At 32.3% G+C, this 22,787-nt stretch overlaps 1 protein-coding gene across 16 annotated transcripts in view; it reads right to left on the minus strand.

Moving 5' to 3' along the window:
- Positions 1-22,787, minus strand: part of sls (sallimus) — a 171,363-nt gene that overhangs the window by 140,272 nt on the left and 8,304 nt on the right. Inside the window, exons 1-2 of one of the 16 annotated variants that reach the window (XM_076529443.1) lie at positions 18,006-18,101; positions 11,916-12,315 (exon numbers count right to left, since the gene is read on the minus strand). The exons of the other annotated variants lie outside the window; for them this stretch is intronic. Coding sequence (XP_076385558.1) covers positions 11,916-12,057 — 142 coding nt within the window. The 5' untranslated portion in view covers positions 12,058-12,315; positions 18,006-18,101. Of the gene's footprint in view, positions 1-11,915; positions 12,316-18,005; positions 18,102-22,787 lie in introns of those variants that run through there. 16 annotated transcript variants of the gene reach the window in all.

Genomic DNA, 22,787 nt, shown 5'->3' on the forward strand with positions numbered 1-22,787 from the left:
TTACTACTAGTTAAATTCAGTGTGATTTATGGTTGAATTGATTCATTGATGTCATGTGTTTTGGATATGTATGCTCTATATTTAAATATTTAAGTATTTACATGTTTGAATAAATATATTAAGTACTCAATAAAATTTTGTTTTGCTAAAATTTGATTTTATCAGTAATTTACTATTGTAAAAATAATTAAAAATTATTATTATTCTATTTAGTTATTAATAAGAACAACTTTGTTTTACTGAAATTATTTTTATACAAAATGCAAACTAAAACTAGTAGATACAAGAAATTATGTTTTAATGTTGACAGAGTTGGAAGACATGTTTAAATATAAAAAAAGGTGAAAAATTAATAGTACAAATTTGAATAATTTTAAATCTTTCAACCAGAAAGAGCTAAAAGAATGTCATTCTTCACATTGACATCAATATGTACCAATGTTTGTTTAAATAATGTACCAAAATGAATTGAATTTACCAAAAATTGAATTACCAAAATAAATTAGCAAATAAATTAAATAAATTATATAGTTTAACACAAACAAAAAATCTGATAATAATTCAACTTAAAAATAACCATTGACATCATTTCAAAAGAACGAAAAACATTTGTACCATTTGTGTAAGCTCGAGAATGTTTGAAACAACAAAAGAAAAATACGATATATCAAAGAATCCGAATTTCGATAGTATTAATACTCTCTCATCCATTCATCGACAGATTACCATTCGAGATTAACGATTCGAGCGTGTGTGTATGGTAATCCGAGCCAGCCGGTAGCTTTATTAATAATGATGATTTAGTATCACGAAACAGCTGACTTTGTCTCCGCTTGAATAATCACGGTTTTGTTGCCGGCCGAAACATTTTCAATGCAATTTCGTGCATCCCACACGCGACCTGTATTCTTTTTAGATACGAGAACGATGCCGGTCTTCGAATTCGATCCGAAGCCAACTTTCTCGTTGGCAAACTGCGAGTCAATGTCGAGCAGATTCAAAGAATAAAAAATGCCGGATACTTCTTGATGTTACGTGTATATCTAATGAATTATTACAAAACTTCAATACAAATATTGCTCGAAAATTTTGTTTCAAGAAATTTAGTTTGAAGAATTTTTTTATTCGAACAAATCTGTAACACAAGTCTTGTCTGAATATGTATACATATGTACTATTACTTGTCTTAATATATATACATATGGTTAGGTTAGGTTTGGTTAAGTTATGTTAAGGCTAGGTAAAGTTACAAATATATATATAAAGTTTCAATGTAATTTCAAATTGATTTTCGTTCTCATTTTTTCATATTTTAACTGTCTTCCAAATGTCAATAGGGAAGTCTAATACTCATCAGAAAAGTAAGGTTAACCTAACCTAATTTGTACGAAAGCAAGTAGAACAAAAATTCATATTTATCCTTGAAACTCGAGTTAACACAATTCTTGCAAATTTTCGTGAATTTCATTTAGCATATGCGATAGTAAATGAAGAAGTAAAGTTTAAAAATTAGTTTCTCACACTCCTGATTATTATACTGACACACACTTTGTGTACTTTACAATTTTTTTTTTTTATTAAATTCTCTTCTCTAAAATTCTGAATTTCTTCACTTGAAAAAATTACAAATTTTAATCTAAATAAATACTCAAAAAAATTTCTTGTTAAAAATCTATTATTTGTTATAAACAATTTATTATTGATTGATTTAATAATAAGTAACTTATTAGTAATAATACGTATCTACTTACTGCAATAACGAGTTAAATATATAATAGACAGATAAACTATGAATATTCCAAATAAACATAAAATAAAACACTCCTCAAAATTCAAACCTAGTTTCTCCAAACAAAAAACTAACTGTATCGTAAAAAAAGAAATGAGTATAATGCGAATTCTTCAGGTTCTTATCAAACTTCTCGAAGCAAATATTTGAACGAGTTTTTAAGATCAAGATACTGACATTGTTCGCATTTTTATCATATGCGTCTGATTTGCAAAGCATCGTATTTCAAAACAACGAAAGATTTAGCAAAACTAAATTGCCATATTTAGGCAACGATATTCGAATAGATCGTTCAACGATCACGTAAATCGTGTACCGATTAATTAACCGTCTCGTAATTGCGCTTCAGGATTTGCCAACAAGTAATTGCATTCGAAATTCCTTTCGCAGATGCTCAACATCGTGTTATAATCGTGAATCAAGCGCTGAATACGTGTCTGATATTTTTGGTCCGAATCGAGGTGCTCCTTCGTCGGAGCTGTCGAGATTTTTCGACCTTCTGACAGAATTTAGATCCCCTAAAAATTGCTGGATATTCGAGACAAAGCGAATATGAAATTGATTTATGATATATAAATGAAAATTGACTTTCTGTGGAATTTATGAAGCGCACTTATGACTTCTGGTTGTTTAGTGTTTGGAGATAAATTGTTTTGTGTGGGAGTGAATGATTTAAGAGATTTTTATAGGATTAACTTTTTTGATTTTCGAATGAAGGTTTTTCAATTTAGGAATTTTGGATTTCAAGCTTTCACATTTTGGGTTTTAAGTCTACAGATCGAATTTTCAAGTTTCCAAGTTCTCGATTCATCAATTTTTCAATTTTTCAATTTTTCAATTTTTCAATTTTTCAATTTTTCAATTTTTCAATTTTTCAATTTTTCAATTTTTCAATTTTTCAATTTTTCAATTTTTCAATTTTTCAATTTTTCAATTTCTCAATTTTTCAATTTCTCAAGTTTCCAGATTCTCAATTCATCAATTTTTCAATTCTGTAATTTCTCAATTCTGCAATTTCTCAATTCTTCAATTTTTCAATTTTTCAATTTCTCAATTTCTCAATTTTTCAATTCTTCCATTTTTCAATTTCTCAATTTTTCAATCTCTCAATTCTTCAATTCTTTAATTCTTCAATTATTCCATTCTTCAATTCTTCAATTCTTCCATTTTCCAATTCTTCAGTTCTTCAATTCTTCAATTCTTCAATTCTTCAATTCTTCATTTCTTCCATTTTCCAATTCTTCAGTTCTTCAATTCTTAAGTTTTACATGAAGAAATTTTCAATTTTAAATTCTCAAGATTAATAACTTTCATCTTTCCAAGTTTCTAAATGGACCGAACCAATTTCAGATTCATTTTATACATCCATAAATAAGTTATACAAAACGTTGCATGACTGTCACGAAAAAATAGCTTAGCACTATGTTATGTTTCATATTGGGTACTTGCCAATCTATTTATAAATAAATAAACAAATACATACATAAATTTACATGTGTCTTGAGTTACTGGCGGTGGGTGTACTATTTACTTTCATATTAAGAGTACTTGAAATACGGATAATAAATAAGTATGTCAAATTGTTTTTTATTTTGTCAAATGTCAGAGACGATTCTACGAAAAGATTCTACGTCTTGTGTTTTTACAAAAATAGATTTCTGTTCATTGGGGTTTAAAATAAAAGATTTGTATTTATATTTAAGAGATTGTTTAAAATAAGAGTTATTTTATAATACAATGAAATTAATGTAATTTATAATTAAAATATTTTAAATTGTTGTATAATGATGTAGAATTATAATAAGGTATTTTTTACTTTATATAAAAATGTTTTTATTTTAAGTAAAATTACTGAACATAGAATTAATTGTATTATAAGTAATATTACTGATGAATGTAATTAATTTTGTTATAAGTAAAATTATTGAAAATAGAATTAATTATATTTTGAACAAAATTATTGAGAATTAAATTAACTGTATTTTAAGTAAAATTATTAAAAATGAAATTAATTGTATTTTAAATAAAATTACAGGAAATAAAATTAATTATACTATAAGTAAAGTAATTGAAAGTGAAATTAAGTGCATTCTAAGTAAAATTATTGAAAATGAAATTAATTGCGTTCTAAGCAAAATTACTGAAAATATAATTAATTGTATTTTAAGTAAAATTACTAAAAATATTATCAATTCTATTTTAAGCAAAATTACTGAAAATATAATAATTCTATTATAAGTAAAATTACTGAAAATATAATTAATTGTATTTTAGATAAAATTACTAAAAACAGAATTAATGCAAATTTTTTTAATTATAACTAAACTTCCTAAAAATGACATTAATCTTATTACAAACAAAATTATTTAAAACAAAACTAATTTTTCCCAAAATTCAAATACGAATCAAATTGTGCAACAGACGTTTACCATTGCAGCTGCAACAAAAGAATCGAACCCATCACTAACTGAATTTACAGAATAATATTTGGGTTAACGGAAAGAAACACTTAACAGGAGATTAATGAACACGTAATCAGATATCCGGCAACACGTGTTCGCTCTTACAGCTTTTCTCGTCTACGTAAAATAATTTCCTCCGAAATTTATGCTCGGCATATTGTACGTTAGTTACGCTTTTAGTAAACGCGCGTATATAATAATCTGGACGTTGTCGATAGCTATGGTTTCTATTAAACGACGAAGAACGCAGTTGGCAAAGGCATTGTAGCGGAAGAGCGTATTTAAATTTACAGTCATGACTATAACCGTGACCAGTGAAAAATTGCGATATTTTCTTCACGGTTGTTGCACCCCTGGTGACCGACGAGAAAAAATCTTCATCTCTTTGAAATTCTCGCGTGAAACCGATATGTTTCCTACATTTTGCTGTTCCGAGAAATCCTTGCGAAATACCATCGCAAAATAAGGAACAAGAATTTCAGCTACGTTATAATTATGTGCAATCATGTTAAGTCGATTATCTACATAAATTTTCTCCTCTAGAGTCGTGAGAAATAGAATCGTTGTTACGGGGAATTCTTGTTATACTATTACTTGAGGACTTTCGCTGGTGGCGATATAACGAGAGTTTCGTGTCGTGGGAAAATTTATGTACTTTTGGTTTCGTGTACCTTGTTAATTTCGGTAGAATTTTGTAGTCAAAATATTATTTGAATATTAGTAATATATGGTAATGAAATATTGTAACAAAAGCATACTAAACTGTGAAATAAAGATTTTATAGAAGTAGCAATTTTAGTAACTACAAAATGAAATATAAAACATTTTAAGCATGTCACAGTTGTGTATAAATCATTATTGTAAAACTTTTTATAATATTTGTAAAATAGTAATGAATAATAGAAAATATGTTATAACATTTGAATAGGTTTTGCAAATACTTTTTAACGTTTCAGAAGTTATTTTGAATTAACTACAATTACTAGTTACAATATTACTATATTTCTAGATTCCCAAATTCTAATATTTCTAAATACCTATGTTCTTTCATTTTAATGTCTCTAGGTTACTGTTACCCACGTCCCAGATTTCTATAAACAAAACTCCCTGGACTTCCATATCCATAGATATCCAGTTCTCAAAATCCCTAGATTCCTATATTACCAAATTATTGAATTCTCAAGTTAAAGGGTTCCTAAATTTCGAAATGTAAATTTCTATTTAGTAAATTTCCATTTAGTAATCAAATATTACTAAATTTCTAAATTGCTGAATTTGGATAGTCCTATATTTCAAAACTCCCCAATACCTAAATCCCCTAAATTTCTAAGTTTCTAAATTTCCAAAGATCCAAATTTTTAAACTTCCAACTCCTTAAGTGTCCAAATCACTAAATTCCCAAATTGTTAAATATTTTCTCAGCCCCCAAATTTCTCAATCCCCAAATTTCTAAGTTTCTATATTTCCAAATCCCTCAAAATTCTAAATCCCTCAAATTTCCAAATCCCTTAAATTTCCAAGTCCTCCAAATTCCCAAATCCCCTAAATTTTCAAATCTCCCAAATTCCCAAATTCCCAAATTTCCAAATCCCCTAAATTCCTAAGTCTTTCAAATTCCCAAATTCCCCCACATGTCCAAATCCCCCAAAATTTCCAAATCCCTCCAAATTCCAAATCCCTCAAATATCCAAATCCCCTAAATTTCCAAGTCCTCCAAATTCCCAAATCCCCTAAATTTCCAAGTCCTCCAAATTCCCAAATCCCCTAAATTTTCAAATCTCTCAAATTCCCAAATTCCCAAATTTCCAAATCCCCTAAATTCCTAAGTCCTTCAAATTCCCAAATCCCCCACATGTCCAAATCCCCCAAAATTTCCAAATCCCTCAAAATTCCAAATCCCTCAAATTTCCAAATCCCCTAAATTTCCAAGTCCTCCAAATTCCCAAATCCCCTACATGTCCAAATCCCCCAAATTTCCAAATCCCCCAAAATTTCCTAATCTCCCAAATTCCCAAATTTCCCAAATTCCCAAATTCCCCACACTTCCAAATCCCCCAAAATTTCCTAATCTCCCAAATTCCCAAATTTCCCAAATTCCCAAATCCCCCAATTTCCAAATCCCCCAATTTCAAAATCTCCCAATTCCCAAATCCTCCAATTCCCAAATCCTCCAAATTCCTAAATTCTCCAATTCCTAAATCCCCAAATTCTAAATCTCCAATATTCTAAGCGTCTAATCACTAAACCCCTAAACTCCTAAATCCTTAATTTCCCATCTCTCAAAATCCCTAAAATCCCAAATTCCCTAAGCATCCCTCTCCCCAATCTCCCACATCTCATATACACTCAGATCCAAATCCCCAAATTCTCAAGTCCCCAAATCCCCAAATCCCCAAATCCCCAAATCCCCAAATCCTGAAATCCTCAAACTTCAACCTCATCTTCCAAAATCCTCCAAAAATCAGCGAATACTCTTCCTATCACAACATCTTCTCTAGGGGTCAAACCCACTCTCCCCTCTCTACCAATGATTAAAGCGCCGAAAATATTCCAAGCGCGAGACGAAGCCTTATTTCGGTCAAATGATTCATGGGGAACGACGCGAGACCCTTTTCTGTCTCCTCTCGTTCATTTTGTCACGCGACCAAACAGAATAAAAATCCACCATCTCTCCTTTTACTCTTCCATCTCCATCTCTGCATGGGATCGCGCAATAAACGTAAACAGTCATATTTTCATCCCCATATTGGAACCACTCCAACCCTGTGAATGCCAAAATTCGCGTAAACCGTCGACAAAACGGTGAAATCGGTGACATCAATTTTCCTTGCTGAGAATAACGATTATGTTGTTCTAGTGTTCATCGTTTCGAGAAAGGTTTGAGCACGTCGTACTCTTTGAACGAGGTTCGATGTTTTGTGGCGACCATTTACGAGCTGTCAACTTGCAAAATGGTGCGTTCTTAACGATGAGAGAGGCTCGGGGTATTAAAGGTTTGGGGAGGTTTGAATCAAAGAGAAATACTGAAGTGGGGTGTTTTCGACGATGGGCGATGGAAAGTTAAAATACTTGAAAGGAGACTTGAGGGGAGTTATAAACGGATCGCAGATGGGGATGGCAGATGGGTTTATTAACTATGTTGAGTCAGATGAGGTTGGATGTAGGGGTAGGGTTGTGTTAGGTTAGGTTAAAAGTGAATAGGTGTATCATTTTGTTAGTGGAATGATGGGAGTACTGATGTCATGTTGAGTCAGAGCTGAAGTTGGGCTTTAGGTTAGGGTAGAGTCTTGCTGGGGTTAGGTTAGGTAGCTGATATTAAACAGAGGGTTTTGTTAGGTTATGTCACTGTTAGGTTATGTCAGGTTAGCTGAAATTGCTTAGGTTAAATTGTAAAATTGTTAAATGGTCAAATCTTCAAATTATTAAATTGTCAAATTGTCAAATTGTCAAATTGTCAAATTGTCAAATTGTCAAATTGTTAAATTATCAAACTGTCAAATTTTCAAACCTTCAAATTGTTAAATCTTGAAATTGTCAAATTGTCAAATTTTCAAACCTTCAAATTGTTAAATCTTGAAATTGTCAAATTGTCAAATTTTCAAACCTTTAAATTGTTAAATCTTGAAATTGTCAAATTGTCAAATCTTGAAATTGTCAAATCTTAAAATTGTCAAATCTTCCAATTGTCAAATCTTAAAATTATTAAATCCTCAAATTCCTAACCTCTCTGTGGAGGTTACCCTAACCTAAGGTCTCTCTCGTAACCACTTAGAATTTTCAATAAACATTCTCTAACATTTATCAAACTTTTTAATTCTTCCGATTATGTATATCCATGACAAAGAACGTTCTGTATTAAACGTCAGTGATTATTCTTAATCATAATCGATGCAATCGATCAATGATCAATGAACATTATTCTCAAGGTCGTAGTAATACATCTTATGCCATTTTATGTCTCATTCATTGATAATTGACCCTATTCATAAAAAATGTATTTTATGTATTTTTCATTCTAATCCACATATTTTAAGCTAGAAAAGTAGTGTTATTACTGTGTGAGAAATGATTTAGTTCTTGTTTAGTATCTTTCCAGCAATTTCATCTTATAACTTCGAAAATCTAAAATTACTATATTTCATCAATTTTAAATTCTAAAATTTCAATATTCATGATTTTCCAACTCCCATATCTACAAATTCTAAAACCCTCAAAACTCTTCATGCTTTTAAAAATCTTTCAACCCCTAAAAATGTCAATATTAAAAATATAAAAATTCAATATTAAAGATATTAAAATTGTTCATATTTCCACATTGTCAAAATCCCAAATATTAAACGAAAATTATGTTTCTAAGAGAAAGGAAATATGACACAGTGAAAGTATTAATCATCAATGAACTTCGGTTAATTACACAGCAATCATCAAGGAACATTATTCTCTAGTTAACGAGCGTTGTCCCGAAGGAAATTGTGTCTGTCCCGAATTAGAAGCCGCATTTTCTCTTTCGGTCCCTCCTCGTCTTTCTACAAGGGACGGGATGCAATGAGACACAGGCCAATGACAGATACGCCATTCGTGTTGGCTAGAGACGAAACAGGGGCTGTTGGCTACGATTTTGACAGCTCACTTTTAAATTCTAACTTTTCAGATCTTTCAAGATTCAAATATTTAGGAGTTCTCTATTTTTTAAATTCTTAGGTTTTGACGTTGAAGAGGGAGGCTTTAAGTTCGGAGGTTTCTAAATTTTTCTGGTTTTCAAGTTTTCGAGTTTTCGAGTTTTCAAGTTTTCAAGTTTTCAAGTCTTCAAGATTTCAAGATTTCGAGTTTTCGAGTTTTCAAGTTTTCAAGTTTTCAAGTTTTCAAGTTTTCAAGTTTTCAAGTTTTCAAGTTTTCAAGTTTTCAAGTTTTCAAGTTTTCAAGTTTTCAAGATTTCAAGATTTCGAGTTTTCGAGTTTTCAAGTTTTCAAGTTTTCAAGTTTTCAAGTTTTCAAGATTTCAAAATGTCAAGATGTCAAGATGTCAAGTTTTCAAGTTCTCCAGGTTTCAAGTTTTCAAGTTATCAAATTTTTCATTCTTCAAATTTCAAAATTCCTAGACTTCTAAATATGGAAATTCCTAGATTTCCTAATATTTTCCTAGTATTTCTATAGTTTTAAAATCTTAGATTACTATCTCTCTAAATTACAAATCCTATAGTCTTTAATTACCATGATCCCAAAATACTTAAAATTCCTAGATTCTTAGATTCCTAAATTTCTAGGATTTCTCCAAATCCCTAGATTCTCAAATTCCTTCCCTCCCAAGTACTCAACCCCCAAATCTCTGTACTCTCAAATCTCCAAATTTTCAAATTCCTGGACTCTCAAATTTCAAAATCCCCAAATTCCCAACATTCTATACTCCCAAATACTTAATTCTCTAAACTTCTGTATTCTAAAATTTTTAATTCATTCCAGACCCCCAAATTTCTAAATTAAACTCTGTTAAGTCTAACTCATGACACACCTACTGTTCAAATGACGCACTCAATGCAACTCATTACACTTTTTTAACCCATCCTAGGTCTCCAAATTTCTAAATTCCCAACCTCTTGTGTACCTAAATTCATAATTGCTTATCAAACTTTGTTAAGTCTCTCTCATGACGCACTAACAGTTCAAATGACGCACTTAATGCAACTCAATGTAAATTTTTAAACCATCCTAGATTCCCAAATTTGTAATTCCCCAGCCTCCTATGTCCCTAAATTCATAACTCTTTATCAAACTCTGTTGAGTCTAATTCATGACGCACTTAATACAATAATTATCCTCAAATTTTTAGTATACTTCAACTTGAATTTTAGTCCAACTATAATTACAATATAATAATCAACGACTACTGAATACAGAAAGTACATAATATTCTAAGTTTGTTTATTCTACTTTTTCAATATCATAATGACAAATATGCAGTTCTAACTGACTGACACGTACAAATAAATCATACGACAAGGGGTTAATTCGTCTCCAAATTACTCAAACCTTCACAAATCTCTAGAAATTAGAAGGTGGGTGGGTTTCAGTGACATTCAGTCGTCATATTTTACGCGGCGAAGACAAATTTGCTGTTGACCGTACGAACGCACCCTTCGTTCTTCGAGGAGGGCGACCCTTAACGTCATTCGTTTACGGCGCGTGCAAGAATTTTCGAAAGGCTGGCGACGAACAGCTTGGAGAACTATCTTTAGAGCTGTGCGTAGGGGCGGTGCTCTCGCTCGAAAATAGCATATTCGTCGAGGGGATATAGTCACTGCTGAGAAATCCCGATTTATTTTCTACGCTGTCGCTCCGGAAAAAGGAAACTGGCTGGATCGTCAATGCTCTTTCGAAATTTCTCTGGAAGAATTTTCACGAGGAACAAACTATCTAAACTATGTTCAATCATCCTTTTTTTTAAATGTTTTTCATATAGGAAATTCATCTAGGAATTTCAGTTAGGAAGTTTCATTTAGTAACTTCATGTAGGAATTTCATCGAGCAAGTTCATTTAGCAATTTCATTTAAGAATTTCATCTAGTAGTTTTATTTAAGCAATTTCATATAGGAATTTGATCTAGCAATTTCATCCAGCAATTTCATCTAGGAATTTTATTTAAGCAATTTTATATAGGAATTTGATCTAACAATTTCATCCAGCAAGTTCATTTAGCAATTTCATTTAAGAATTTCATCTAGGAATTTTATTTAAGCAATTTCATATAGGAATTTGATCTAGCAATTTCATCCAGCAAGTTCATTTAGCAATTTCATTTAAGAATTTCATCTAGGAGTTTTATTTAAGCAATTTCATATAGGAATTTCATCTAGCAATTTTATCTAGGAATTTCATCTAGTAATTTCATTCAGTAATTTTATCTAGGAATTTCATCTAGCAATTTCATCTAGCAATTTTATCCAAGATTTTCATCTAACAATTTCATCTAAGATTTCCATCTAACAATTTTATCTAGCAATTTTATCTAAGATCTTCATGTAGGAATTTTATCTAGCAATTTCATTTAACAATTTAATCTAAGAATTTCATCTAGCAATTTTATTTGAGATACTTCAACTAAAAATATCATTCTAGATACTTCATCTAAAAATTTAGGAAATGATCTAACACTTCATGTTTTAATTGCTATTCCTAATTATATATAATAGAATTTCGTTCTTGTTTAAAAGATTTTTTCTAAATGTTCTATGTCTGTTGGCAGTTGGATACAATACGAATTATACTAATTCACAGGCCAACTTGTCAGACGCGCACAATAATTTCTATCATGATCAAAATTTGTGAAAAATTAATAAAATTAAAAATGTTTTAGTTCGAGTGATTTTAGTTGAGTTTAAGAAACTGCATAAATACATACAATTTTAATAAATAAAATAATTTTTATTTTTACTTAAATTCCACTCCAGAAAATAATTCCAACCCTCTCAAATTTCAAGTTTGCCTCCAAATAACTTTCTAACCAAATTGGAACCTAGCCTGTCAGTTACTCAAATTTCCTCATAGAATCCTAACAACGACGATACTATTTTTTATGAAACTGATCAAACACCCCTTCTCGAAGGATCAAATCACAAGCTCTCAAACAGTTACAAAAGCTCTCTCGAAAAATACGTCGTCAAACTGACCTCTCTGCTGACTGGTGATCTGTTGCCGAGTGATCTGTCGTTCTGTTCTCTGCTGAATGTATTGCTGTTGCTGTTGTTGCTGCGTGGTCGTTTGCTGTTGCTGCTGCATCGCCTGCTGCTGCTGAGACGTCTGTCGCTTCATCTTGGATCCTCGTTAAATCCAAGTCGTGTTCGATTATTCGAATGATCGTCTGAACGATCCTCTTCGTAAAACGTCCTCCTTGTTCTCTTCAGCCGACGTACAAACTTCCGGTGTGGTGCTCACTCACTGGGCACTCAACAACAACAATATCTTGCGAAAGGGAACAGGTAGGGCTAAATACAGGAATCCTCGTGTCACTCGCGAATAAATCGATTCGAAAAATAATACGATTCTCTTCGTTTAGATCCTCTTCGCTTTCTATACAAAAAAAAAAAAGAAATATTTTCTGTTCGTATTCTTCTTCGTGGATGCTGCCTGAGGCCGCGGCTCACTCCAGTCGGCAGAAGTCAAGTCATCATCAAAAAGTCTTATCCCCGAGACTCTTTAAACCAAGACGTCGGTCGAATGCGAATTGCCGGCTGATGCCGCCGTGGAAAACGAACACGGCCTTCCACGAGGACGACGGACGTGGTGGGAGACGAGAGAGAAAATAAGGTGGGGAGAACAGCGTCCCGACGCCTGTGGACGCTTCACGAACAGAACGAGGACGGAACGAAATTTTTCACACCCTCGTCACACTGACGGCTGATTAATCACTCATGGAAATAGCCCCCTTTTCACTTTCTTCCTATTTTTTTAGCTTTCACGAAGGAAACTATTCGAGGGGAGAAAATAGATTTTCGTTCATTTTTGTGTTCTAGGTGGGACAATCGTGGTACGACACAGATTCTTGGTATTTGTAAAAATTATACAGAAACTTCTAGCACTCTTGTAACCTTGATATGTGAGTAATCACAATAGATGATCTTATAGATAGGTCCCCTTCTTTACTTTCATTCTACATTTTTATCTTTCACGAAGATTATCAAGGAGAAAACAGATTTCCGTGCATTTTAGGGATATTATACGTGAAACATCACACGACACAAGTTCTTGATAATTGTAGAAATTATATAGAAATTGTTACCATTCTTATAACCTTGATATGTGATTAATCACAATAGGTGGAAATAGCATCCCTTCTTTACTTTCATTGTATTTTTTGTAGCTTTCGCAGAAGAGAGAACTATGAAATTAAGGGGGAGAAAATAGATTTCCATTCATTTTAGAGATGTTCTAGACGAAACAATCATGACACGATACATCTTGGTATTTATAAAAATTATACATATAGAAATTTTTAGCACCCTCGTAACCTTGATATCTGATTAATCATAGTAAGTAGAAATAGCTCCCTCTTTTAACTTTCTCCTCATCTTTTAATATTTTCGTTGGAAAACAGTATGAAGCCAAGGGAGAGAAAATAGACATTCATTCTCATTCATTTTAGAGTTATTCTAGGTGGAACAATCATGGTGCATGACACAGTTTCTGAGAATTTTTTAAAATTTCATGTAAATTTTTAGGACCTCGTCATCTTGATAGCTGGTTAATAATAATAATAATTATTTCTCTCTTCACTTTCTGTTTCTTAGCTTTTTTAGCTTTCAGGAGGAGAAGACTATAAACTACCCCTCGTTCATGAGAGTTAGGATATCTTTAGAGCAGCTACAAAATGAGTACAGTTTATGATACGCTTTCTTGGATTTTAGAGAAACTTTATAGTGAAGTAGGAATTTGACATGGGGAAAATTTAAGGATCTGGTAATTTGGGAATTTGGGAATTTGGGAATTTGGGAATTTGGGAATTTGGGAATTTGGAACTTTAGGGGTTTGGGAATTTAGAGATTTGAGAATTTGGGAATTTGGGAATTTGGGAGTTTAGGAATTTAGAGATTTGAGAATTTGGGGATTTGAGAATTTAGAGATTTGAAAATCTAGGGATTTGGGAATTTAGGGATTTGGGAATTTAGGGATTTGGGAATTTAGGGATTTGGGAATTTAGGGATTTGGGAATTTAGGGATTTGGGAATTTAGGGATTTGGGAATTTAGGGATTTGGGAATTTAGGGATTTGGGAATTTAGGGATTTGGGAATTTAGGGATTTGGGAATTTAGGGATTTGGGAATTTAGGGATTTGGGAATTTAGGGATTTGGGAATTTAGGGATTTGGGAATTTAGGGATTTGGGAATTTAGGGATTTGGGAATTTAGGGATTTGGGAATTTGGAAATTTGGAAATTTGGAAATTTGGAAATTTGGAAATTTGGAAATTTGGAAATTTGGAAGCTTGGGAATTTAGGGATTTGGGAACTTGGGAATTTGGGAATTTGGGAATTTGGAAATTTAGGGGTTTGGGAATTTAGAGATTTGAGAATTTGAGGATTTGGGAATTTAGAGATTTGGAAATTTAGGGATTTGGAAATTTAGGGATTTGGGAATTTAGGGATTTGGAAATTTAGAGATTTGGGAATTTGGAAATTTGGAAATTTGGAAATTTGGAAATTTGGAAATTTAGAAATTTGGAAGCTTGGGAATTTAGGGATTTGGGAACTTGGGAATTTGGGAATTTAGGAATTTAGGAATTTAGGAATTTAGGAATTTAGAAATTTAGAAATTTAGAAATTTAGGAATTTAGAAATTTGAAAGATTGGGAACTTGGGAATTTGGAAATTTGGAAATTTAGACACTTAGAAATTTAGAAATTTGGAAGCTTGGGAATTTGAGAATTTGTGAATTTGGGAATTTGGGAATTTGGGAATTTGGAAATTTAGGGGTTTGGGAATTTGGAAATTTGGAAATTTGAAAATTTGGAAACTTGAAAACTTGAAAACTTGGAAATTTGGAAATCCACAAAATCAAAAACCCGAAAATTCAAGAATCCAAAAACCTAGAAAATTATAAGTTCCCTAACTTAAAAACAATAGATTTCACAAACTTCTAAATGTACCTTTCAATTACCTTTTAGCACTTTGAATTGTACTAGTAACTATATCACCCACAAAAATCATAATGAAAATATGTTACATTCGCTCTGCAAATAGACAATGAGTATCTCTTTATATAATGCATATATTATATAAAGATTCCATTTGAATTGTGATCTGAGGCTGGGTCTCAAATAACTCTGTTCGAAGGTTCTAGGAATGTAGCTGCAACTTTAAACTTATATGTACATACTTTCATTTGGAATGTCAACTATCATTGAAGTCGTAAAATTGTACTTAACATCAAATTGTCAGCAAAATTCTAATTTCAAAAGCTCAATAATTTTAAAAACATATAAATCTCTTTATACAATAAATATTTACATAAAATATAAAAACATCATATAAATCACATTTCAGAATCAAGAAAAATATCAAACATATTCGAGTAACATAAAAATCCCAAAAGATGAAGAGATCAATAATTTTGAAATTATGTCAAAAGATTTAAATAACATAAAAATCCCAAAAATGAAAAGATGAAGAGATCAATAATTTTGAGGTTATGTCAAAAGAAAGGAGGTGAAAAGAGCGTAGAAAAGAACGTAAAGAAAGATCTTTCCTAGAGAAGCTTCGAAACACGTCACAAACGAGAACGTTACTCATATAGTTCGAGATTACATTTCTCGGATTCTGTGTTGCTTTCTGCGTCTATTTCGGGCACCGAATGCTCTTCGTCGTCGATGATGCGTCGTATGTATATATTTTCATTTTTCATTTTCTCTTTTTTTTGGCACGGCCCACCCTTCATACGTTCGGTGTTAAGTGTGCCCACTCGGGGCGAAGTGATCGGAGATGCGAATTTATGATATTGGTTATACATACTGGAATTTTCGGGAATTTCAATGTTTACGGTAGAAAGTGGGCGTTTGAATTTGGCGCTACCAGCGGAAGTGTTGCCAGTACATTACACGCCGTTGAGTAACCTTTCTTCTTCTTTAAGTAAATTCGAGAAGTCTAATGACTCAGATGATTTATTATAAAATTTGATGCACAGTAATGTAGATGTAAGGTAGAGTAAGGTAGATGTACAATGAGGTTGCTGTTTCTAGATGATTTTAACACTGGGTCAGGACGCATTTTGAATTTTTTTAAGAAAACTCGCAAAAACTGTTCGCATTTTTATTTTACTGTACTGACTTTTATCTATTGAACAAGGTAAATATATATTGAAGTCTATTTTCTTCACAAGCTTTGAAATATTGAAATTTGTTATGTGGTATACCTATCTACGGATGCGCGTCAATTTCACGCGATCGTAATGTAAATAAAATTTTTAGTAAATTAGTTTTACCCAGGCAAAAAATACAACAATAATAAATATGAATGCACCGACAATACCTTATAAACGACGGACTTCGCTAGTCCGGAGTCGCACGCGGCCGGCTCAGCCGGTATGCTGGTTTCGGACCCGGCGTGGCAGTACAAATCGCGGTTCGCAGGGTAGAGGGAAGTAAAAATATGAATGTAGAATATTGAAGTAATGTACTAAAATATTATTGAATAATAAAAACTTTCTATAAATATCTCATATTTTCATTTCTTACTTTTAGTGTTTAATTATATTCTAAGGGGTTGTTTTTCTTTAATATGTATTCGTTCGTGTGTCAAATTGACGAGTGTTTGTAGAGATAGGTATAGAAACGCCCGTAAACCTAGTGACTTTTCTTCTTTTTGTTAAAGAGAGTTTGATGAGTCTAATGACACAGATGATTTATTGTAAAATTTTATGAAAAAGAGTAATATTAAGTATTCAATAAAGTTGTTACTGTTTTTAAATTTCTTTAATGTAGACGATGATAAGAATGGTTACAAGGATTATATTTTAGAAGTTGCTTTTTAAAAACCTTGTGGAAAATTATTAATCATTGTTGAATGAAAATGTAGAGAACTTTCAAGGTTGCTAAATTTTGAACTTAAATATTGAATTTTAGTAATTTTGTTATAGTATTGTTATAGTTATTATAATTATAAGATATGAATATTTAAAATTTTGAAAATTTGCAAAATCTTTTCAGAACATGGTTGTTTATAAATTTGAAAAAATACGTATTTTCATTTAATTTGAAAAGATTCGTATTTTGAAAAATTCTCACATTTAATACCTTGAGAACAAATTTATAAATTTGAAGATATAATTGAAAATTTATAAATTTAAAATTTTTCAAAATCAGTAACTTAAGAAATTTACAAGTATGCTTATTTACTAATTTTAGCACTTGAAAATTTGAAAAAATAAGAAAATTTCTAAATCTAAATATTAAAAAGATAAATAAAAACTTACAAATTCATAAATCAGTGAATTTAATAATTTGAAACGTTGTAAACTTGTGAATTAATAATTAGAAACAAAAAATTGAAGATTTCTTACAATCCCTTATAGAAGCATTAAATTTCCCTAACAATCGCATTTTCCTGGAGCTATAACGAATTGCATTACAATAATCGCTTCTTGTAGCAAGCACAACAAAGCGTCTCAATTCACGATCCAGTTCCTACTTATCAGATAACTTAACTCATTAACTCTTCATTCATTTCCCTAATTAACCAGAGTTATTCAGAACCGGAAAGAGACTCCCATAAAGAATTCTCTCACAACTCGGTTGACTGTATTTAAATATAACTTTACTTTCCTCACAACCTAATACATTACAAAATAAATCCAAAACAACAAAAAAAAAAAACAAAATCTAAACTTCAACTCTAAACTCCAAAATATATTAAAAACAAATAAGAACTGCATTACAGTCTCCAAATCTCCATTTTGAATAACACAATCCAAAACGAACAAAACAAGATCCTCCTCGTGAAAGGCCATAAGATCCTTTACAATTAACACTAACCGACCATACACACATAATTTACAATAATAATTTAAAAATAAACAACGAAAATATTTCTACAACTCGATAAAACTGAACACAGTCTCAGAGAATCTCAAGATCTCAAGAAATATTATTTAAAATAAGAAACGTGTATTTGAAACATGAAAAAGATTTCAGGTCTGGCAATTTTGATGTTAATCGGAACCGTTTATCGTGACACGATCAGATTGTTAATTATCGATCGATCAGTTGCTCACCGGTGTATCTGATCGATTATTCGAAGAATCGAAGTGCAAAGAGGAAACTCGTGTTTCGAGCGGAGCCGCAAAGCGACGCGCGGCTCACGCAGCGTTCTCGCGCTCACTGACAGACGCCCACGCATCTACGCACTTCTCTCACCCTCTCTTCCCTCTCTTCGGACCCCTCTACGGCAACCCATTTCTTCGACTCGTTCTACCGTACATTCTGTACACCCATGTGCAACGCGTGCTGCTCTCTAATAAGGGAGCGTTCACATTGTGCATGTGACTGGTGCTAGTAAAATGGTACTAGTAAAGAGAAGTGTATGTGGGTAGGTAGTCGAATTTTTGGGTTTCGTGTTTTTTATATTGGGTGCATTGTTGGAAGAAGGAGGAGGGAAAGGAGAAAAATGATTTTGGGGATTTTAAGGATTTCAGAATTTGGAGGTGTGGAGATTAAAGATTTGGGGATGTAGGTATTTGGGGGTGTAGGGATTTGGGGATATGGGGATTTGGGGATTTGGGGATATAGAGATTTGGAGATGTAGGAATTTGGGGACATGGGGATTGGGGACGGGGGGATTTGGGGACGTGGGGATTTGGGGACGTGGGGATTTGGGGACGTGGGGATTTGGGGACGTGGGGATTTGGGGACGTGGGGATTTGGGGACGTGGGGATTTGGGGACGTGGGGATTTGGGGACGTGGGGATTTGGGGACGTGGGGATTTGGGGACGTGGGGATTTGGGGACGTGGGGATTTGGGGACGTGGGGATTTGGGGACGTGGGGATTTGGGGACGTGGGGATTTGGGGACGTGGGGATTTGGGGACGTGGGGATTTGGGGACATGGGGATTTGGGGGTGTAGGAATTTGGAGATGTAGGGATTTTGGGGATGTGGGAATTTGGGGACGTGGGGATTTGGAAACGTGGAGATCTGGGGATATAGGGATTTGAAGATGTGGGGATTTGGGGACGTGGGGATGTGGGGACGTGGGGATTTGGGGATGTGGGAATTTGGGGAAGTATGGATTTGGGGACGTGGGGATTTGGGGACGTGGGAATTTGGAGAAGTATGGATTTGGGGATGTAGGAATTTGGAAATGTAGGGATTTGGGGATGTGTGGATTTGGGGACGTTGGGATCTGGGGATGTTGGGATTTGAGGGCGTGGGGATTTGGGGACGTGGGGATCTGGGGACGAGGGAATTCGGGGAAGTATGGATTTGACGATGTAGGGATTTGGAATATTGAGAATTTGGGATATTGAGAATTTAGAACATGACAAATTTGGAATATTGAGAATTTGAAATATTGGGAATTTGGTAATCTAAAGATTTAGAGATTTGAGATTTGAGAATGTCGGAATGTGGGGAAGTACAATAGTATACATTGCACGCTGCTATACCTAAACGCATATACTCGTGCGAGCCGTTGTACACAAGCAGCTGGCGCACACTTCGTTTCTCTCTTTTTTTGTTTAATTTTCCTTCCCACGACGATGCTTTATCGTTCTCTTTCCCTCCAACAGGAGAAAGAGTTTCATTGCGTTTTTACCGTGTAACAGGAGAACTAGTTATTCAAAACTGGCCTAATTGTGATTTCAATGACGATTCTTTTTCAGGGTTTTGTTTGCCTTCATTTATCTGCTTCATTGTGTTTTGTTTTGTTGGATGATGATTATCAAATGAAGGACGATAAATCTTTAACAACCACATGTGATAATTTTGTGATAATAAACAAATGTATGTAATCAGTTTATGATGATGAAGGTATAATAATAATGTTATAATAATCAGTTTATAACAATGAAGGTATAATAATAATTTTATCATAATCAATTTGTAATAATGAAGGTAAAATAATAATTTTATCATAATCAATTTGTGATGATGAAGATATAATAATAATTTTATCATAATCAGTTTGTGATGAAGGTATAATAATAATAATGTTATAACAATCAGTTTATAACAATGAAGGTATAATAATAATTTTATCATAATCAGTTTGTGATATTGAAAGTATAATAATAATGTCCTCATAATCAATTTGTGATGAAGGTATAATAATAATGTAATCATAATAAATAAATAAATATGATAATACCATACTAATGAACATGTATGATAAGTATGAGGTAACACATAATTATTTAGAATAATTGTAATTTTAATTTAAAAATCAATTATCTAAAGTTGATTATATTTTTTGTAGTCAGAGTTAGAATTTCAATACATACCTCTGGCTACGAGTATCTATTTTCACTGCAGTGGATGTGTTAATCCATTCAAGGTCAAAGAGACTGATATTTATAATAAAACAGTAGAAGTTTATAAATATTTCTATGTGAGAATAAAAACGTGGTTAAAATACAATGAAGCATAATCAAGTAGGAAGTGTAATTACATTTAAAATTGCAAATTTTTATTTTTGAAAGCAATATTGGATTAAATTATATGTTGCAAAGTTAAAATATCACTTCAAGCAGATTTGGAAAAAAATTTGCATATGAAGTGAATTGTGTAGTGAAACTAATTATCACTGATTTAACATGTTGATTGCTAGGGTGGAAATAAATGTGCGTATTACACATTGTTACAATTAGCAGTTAGGTTAGGCTTTTATCTTCATATTATATCTTGTATTTTCACATTATATCTGTTTATAAGAATTAAGGACTATCTTTAAATTCCTTCAGAAGAATTCATTAAATTATTTAACTACTCATTAAAACACCTACAGCATTTTAAAATAATTTTGAAATAATATTTGAAGAATTTTAATAATATTTTAAATAATTTTTAAATATTCGCTAGAATTTTTTCAACAGAATTTGGAAAAAAATTAGTGGAATTAATTTAATAAATGAAAATTAGTTTCCAAACCATTATTTAAATTCCTAGCTAATATTAAAAATCACTTCATAATCCAAATTCCTCATTTCGTACTTCGAAATATTGAAATTGGAAATTGTTTTTTATCTTTCCTCCAACATTCTCATCTGAATAATTTCTTACATTAGCTACTCGACATCGATCACCAAGTGAACGCATTAATTAATGATCTTACTCCAAAGATTTACAGCTTTCACCTGTATTCAATTACACCATAAACCAAGGTAGCAATTTTTCTGCCACCCACTTTCACCCTCAAGAAATTAACAATTAAATTCATCAACATCATTTCATTCATCTCCGCCATTTTGATATCATTTATCTACAAACGTTACATTAAGATAATATTAAAAGCTTGTTGTAAATCTTCAATTCAATTCTGTTTCCTTCCCAGAAATGAATTACACAAACGAGAAGAGAAATGAACAGACGAAACAAATTCATTGTGTAACCTCTTCAAGGAATTCGTCTGACATCCCCACCCTCTTTTATTCATCCCACGATTGTTCTATACTTGAATCTTCTGCACACCAACTTCTTCCTACGCTGTGAAATTGATACAGTTTCTATTCTTCCTCTGTGGCTACATTATAACACTACGATACGACTTTCTCATTATTCTCTTATTATTTCTTAATTGATTCACGTATATGCTTTAATGAAATTGCTGCGTTTATGAGTGTTTTTGAATGAGGGGTTCATTTTTTAGCAAGACAGTTTTTAGTTGGGTTTATTTATTTGGGATGTGCAAGGATGGGAATTTATTGTTTGGGATTTTTGAGGGTTTGTGGTTAAAGAGTTGGGGATTTGAGAATTTGGGGATTTTAGGAATTGGGGGATTTAGGAATTTGGAGGATTTGGGAATTGGGGGATTTGGGATTTGGGGGATTTGGGATTTGGGGGATTTGGGGGATTTGGGATTTTGGGAAATAGGAATTTTTGAGAATTTGAGAAATTTGGGAATTTGGGAGATTTGGGATTTTGGAAAATAGGAATTTTTTGAGAATTTTTGAAATTTGGGAATTTGGGAGATTTGGAAATTTGGAGGATTTAGGATTTTGGGAAATTGGCATTTTTTGGGAATTTGGGATATTTGGAAATTGGAATTTTTGAAATTTTGGGAGTTTGGGAAATTAGGAAATTTGGAGGATTTGGGATTTTGGGAAATTGGAATTTTTGAAATTTTGAAAATGTGGGAGATTCGGAAATTTGGAAGATTTGGGAATTTGGGGAATTTGGAAATGTGGGAAATTTGGAAATTTGGAGGATTTGGGGAATTTGGGGAATTTGGGAATTTGGAAAATTTGGGGGATTTGGGAATTGGGGAAATTTGGGAATTTGGAAGATTTGGAAATTTGGAGGATTTGGGAACTGGGGAAATTTGGGAACTTGGGAGATTTAGAAATTTGGAGGATTTGAGAATTTGGGGATCTGGAAATTTTTGAAATTTTGGGAATTTGGGGGGTTTTGGGATTTTGGAAATTTGGGAATTTGGGAGATTTGGAAATTTGGAGGATTTGGGAATTGAGAAAATTTGGGAATTTAGGAATTTGGGAATTTGGGGGATTTAGAAATTTGGAGGATTTGGGAATTAGGGAGATTTGGAAATTTGATGTATAAGAATTTGGTAATTTATGAATTTAGTTATTTTGGGGATTTGCCAATTTGGGAATTACAATATATAGGAATTTGGTAATTTAGGAATTTAGAAGTGTAGGAATTTGAAAACACAGAAATTTGAGATTTCAAGAATTTGACAACTTAAAAATTAAAAAATTGTTGAGTACTCAAATGTAGATATCTAAAAATATCTTCATCTATAACCTTAAAATTCGGTGATTTAACGCCTAATTGCTTGAAAATTTAAGAATCCCCAAAGTCCTCCCTTAAACATACATATGAATC

The sequence above is a fragment of the Megachile rotundata genome, chromosome 3, assembly GCF_050947335.1.
Source record: "Megachile rotundata isolate GNS110a chromosome 3, iyMegRotu1, whole genome shotgun sequence".
NCBI classification, from domain to species: Eukaryota; Metazoa; Arthropoda; class Insecta; order Hymenoptera; family Megachilidae; genus Megachile; species Megachile rotundata.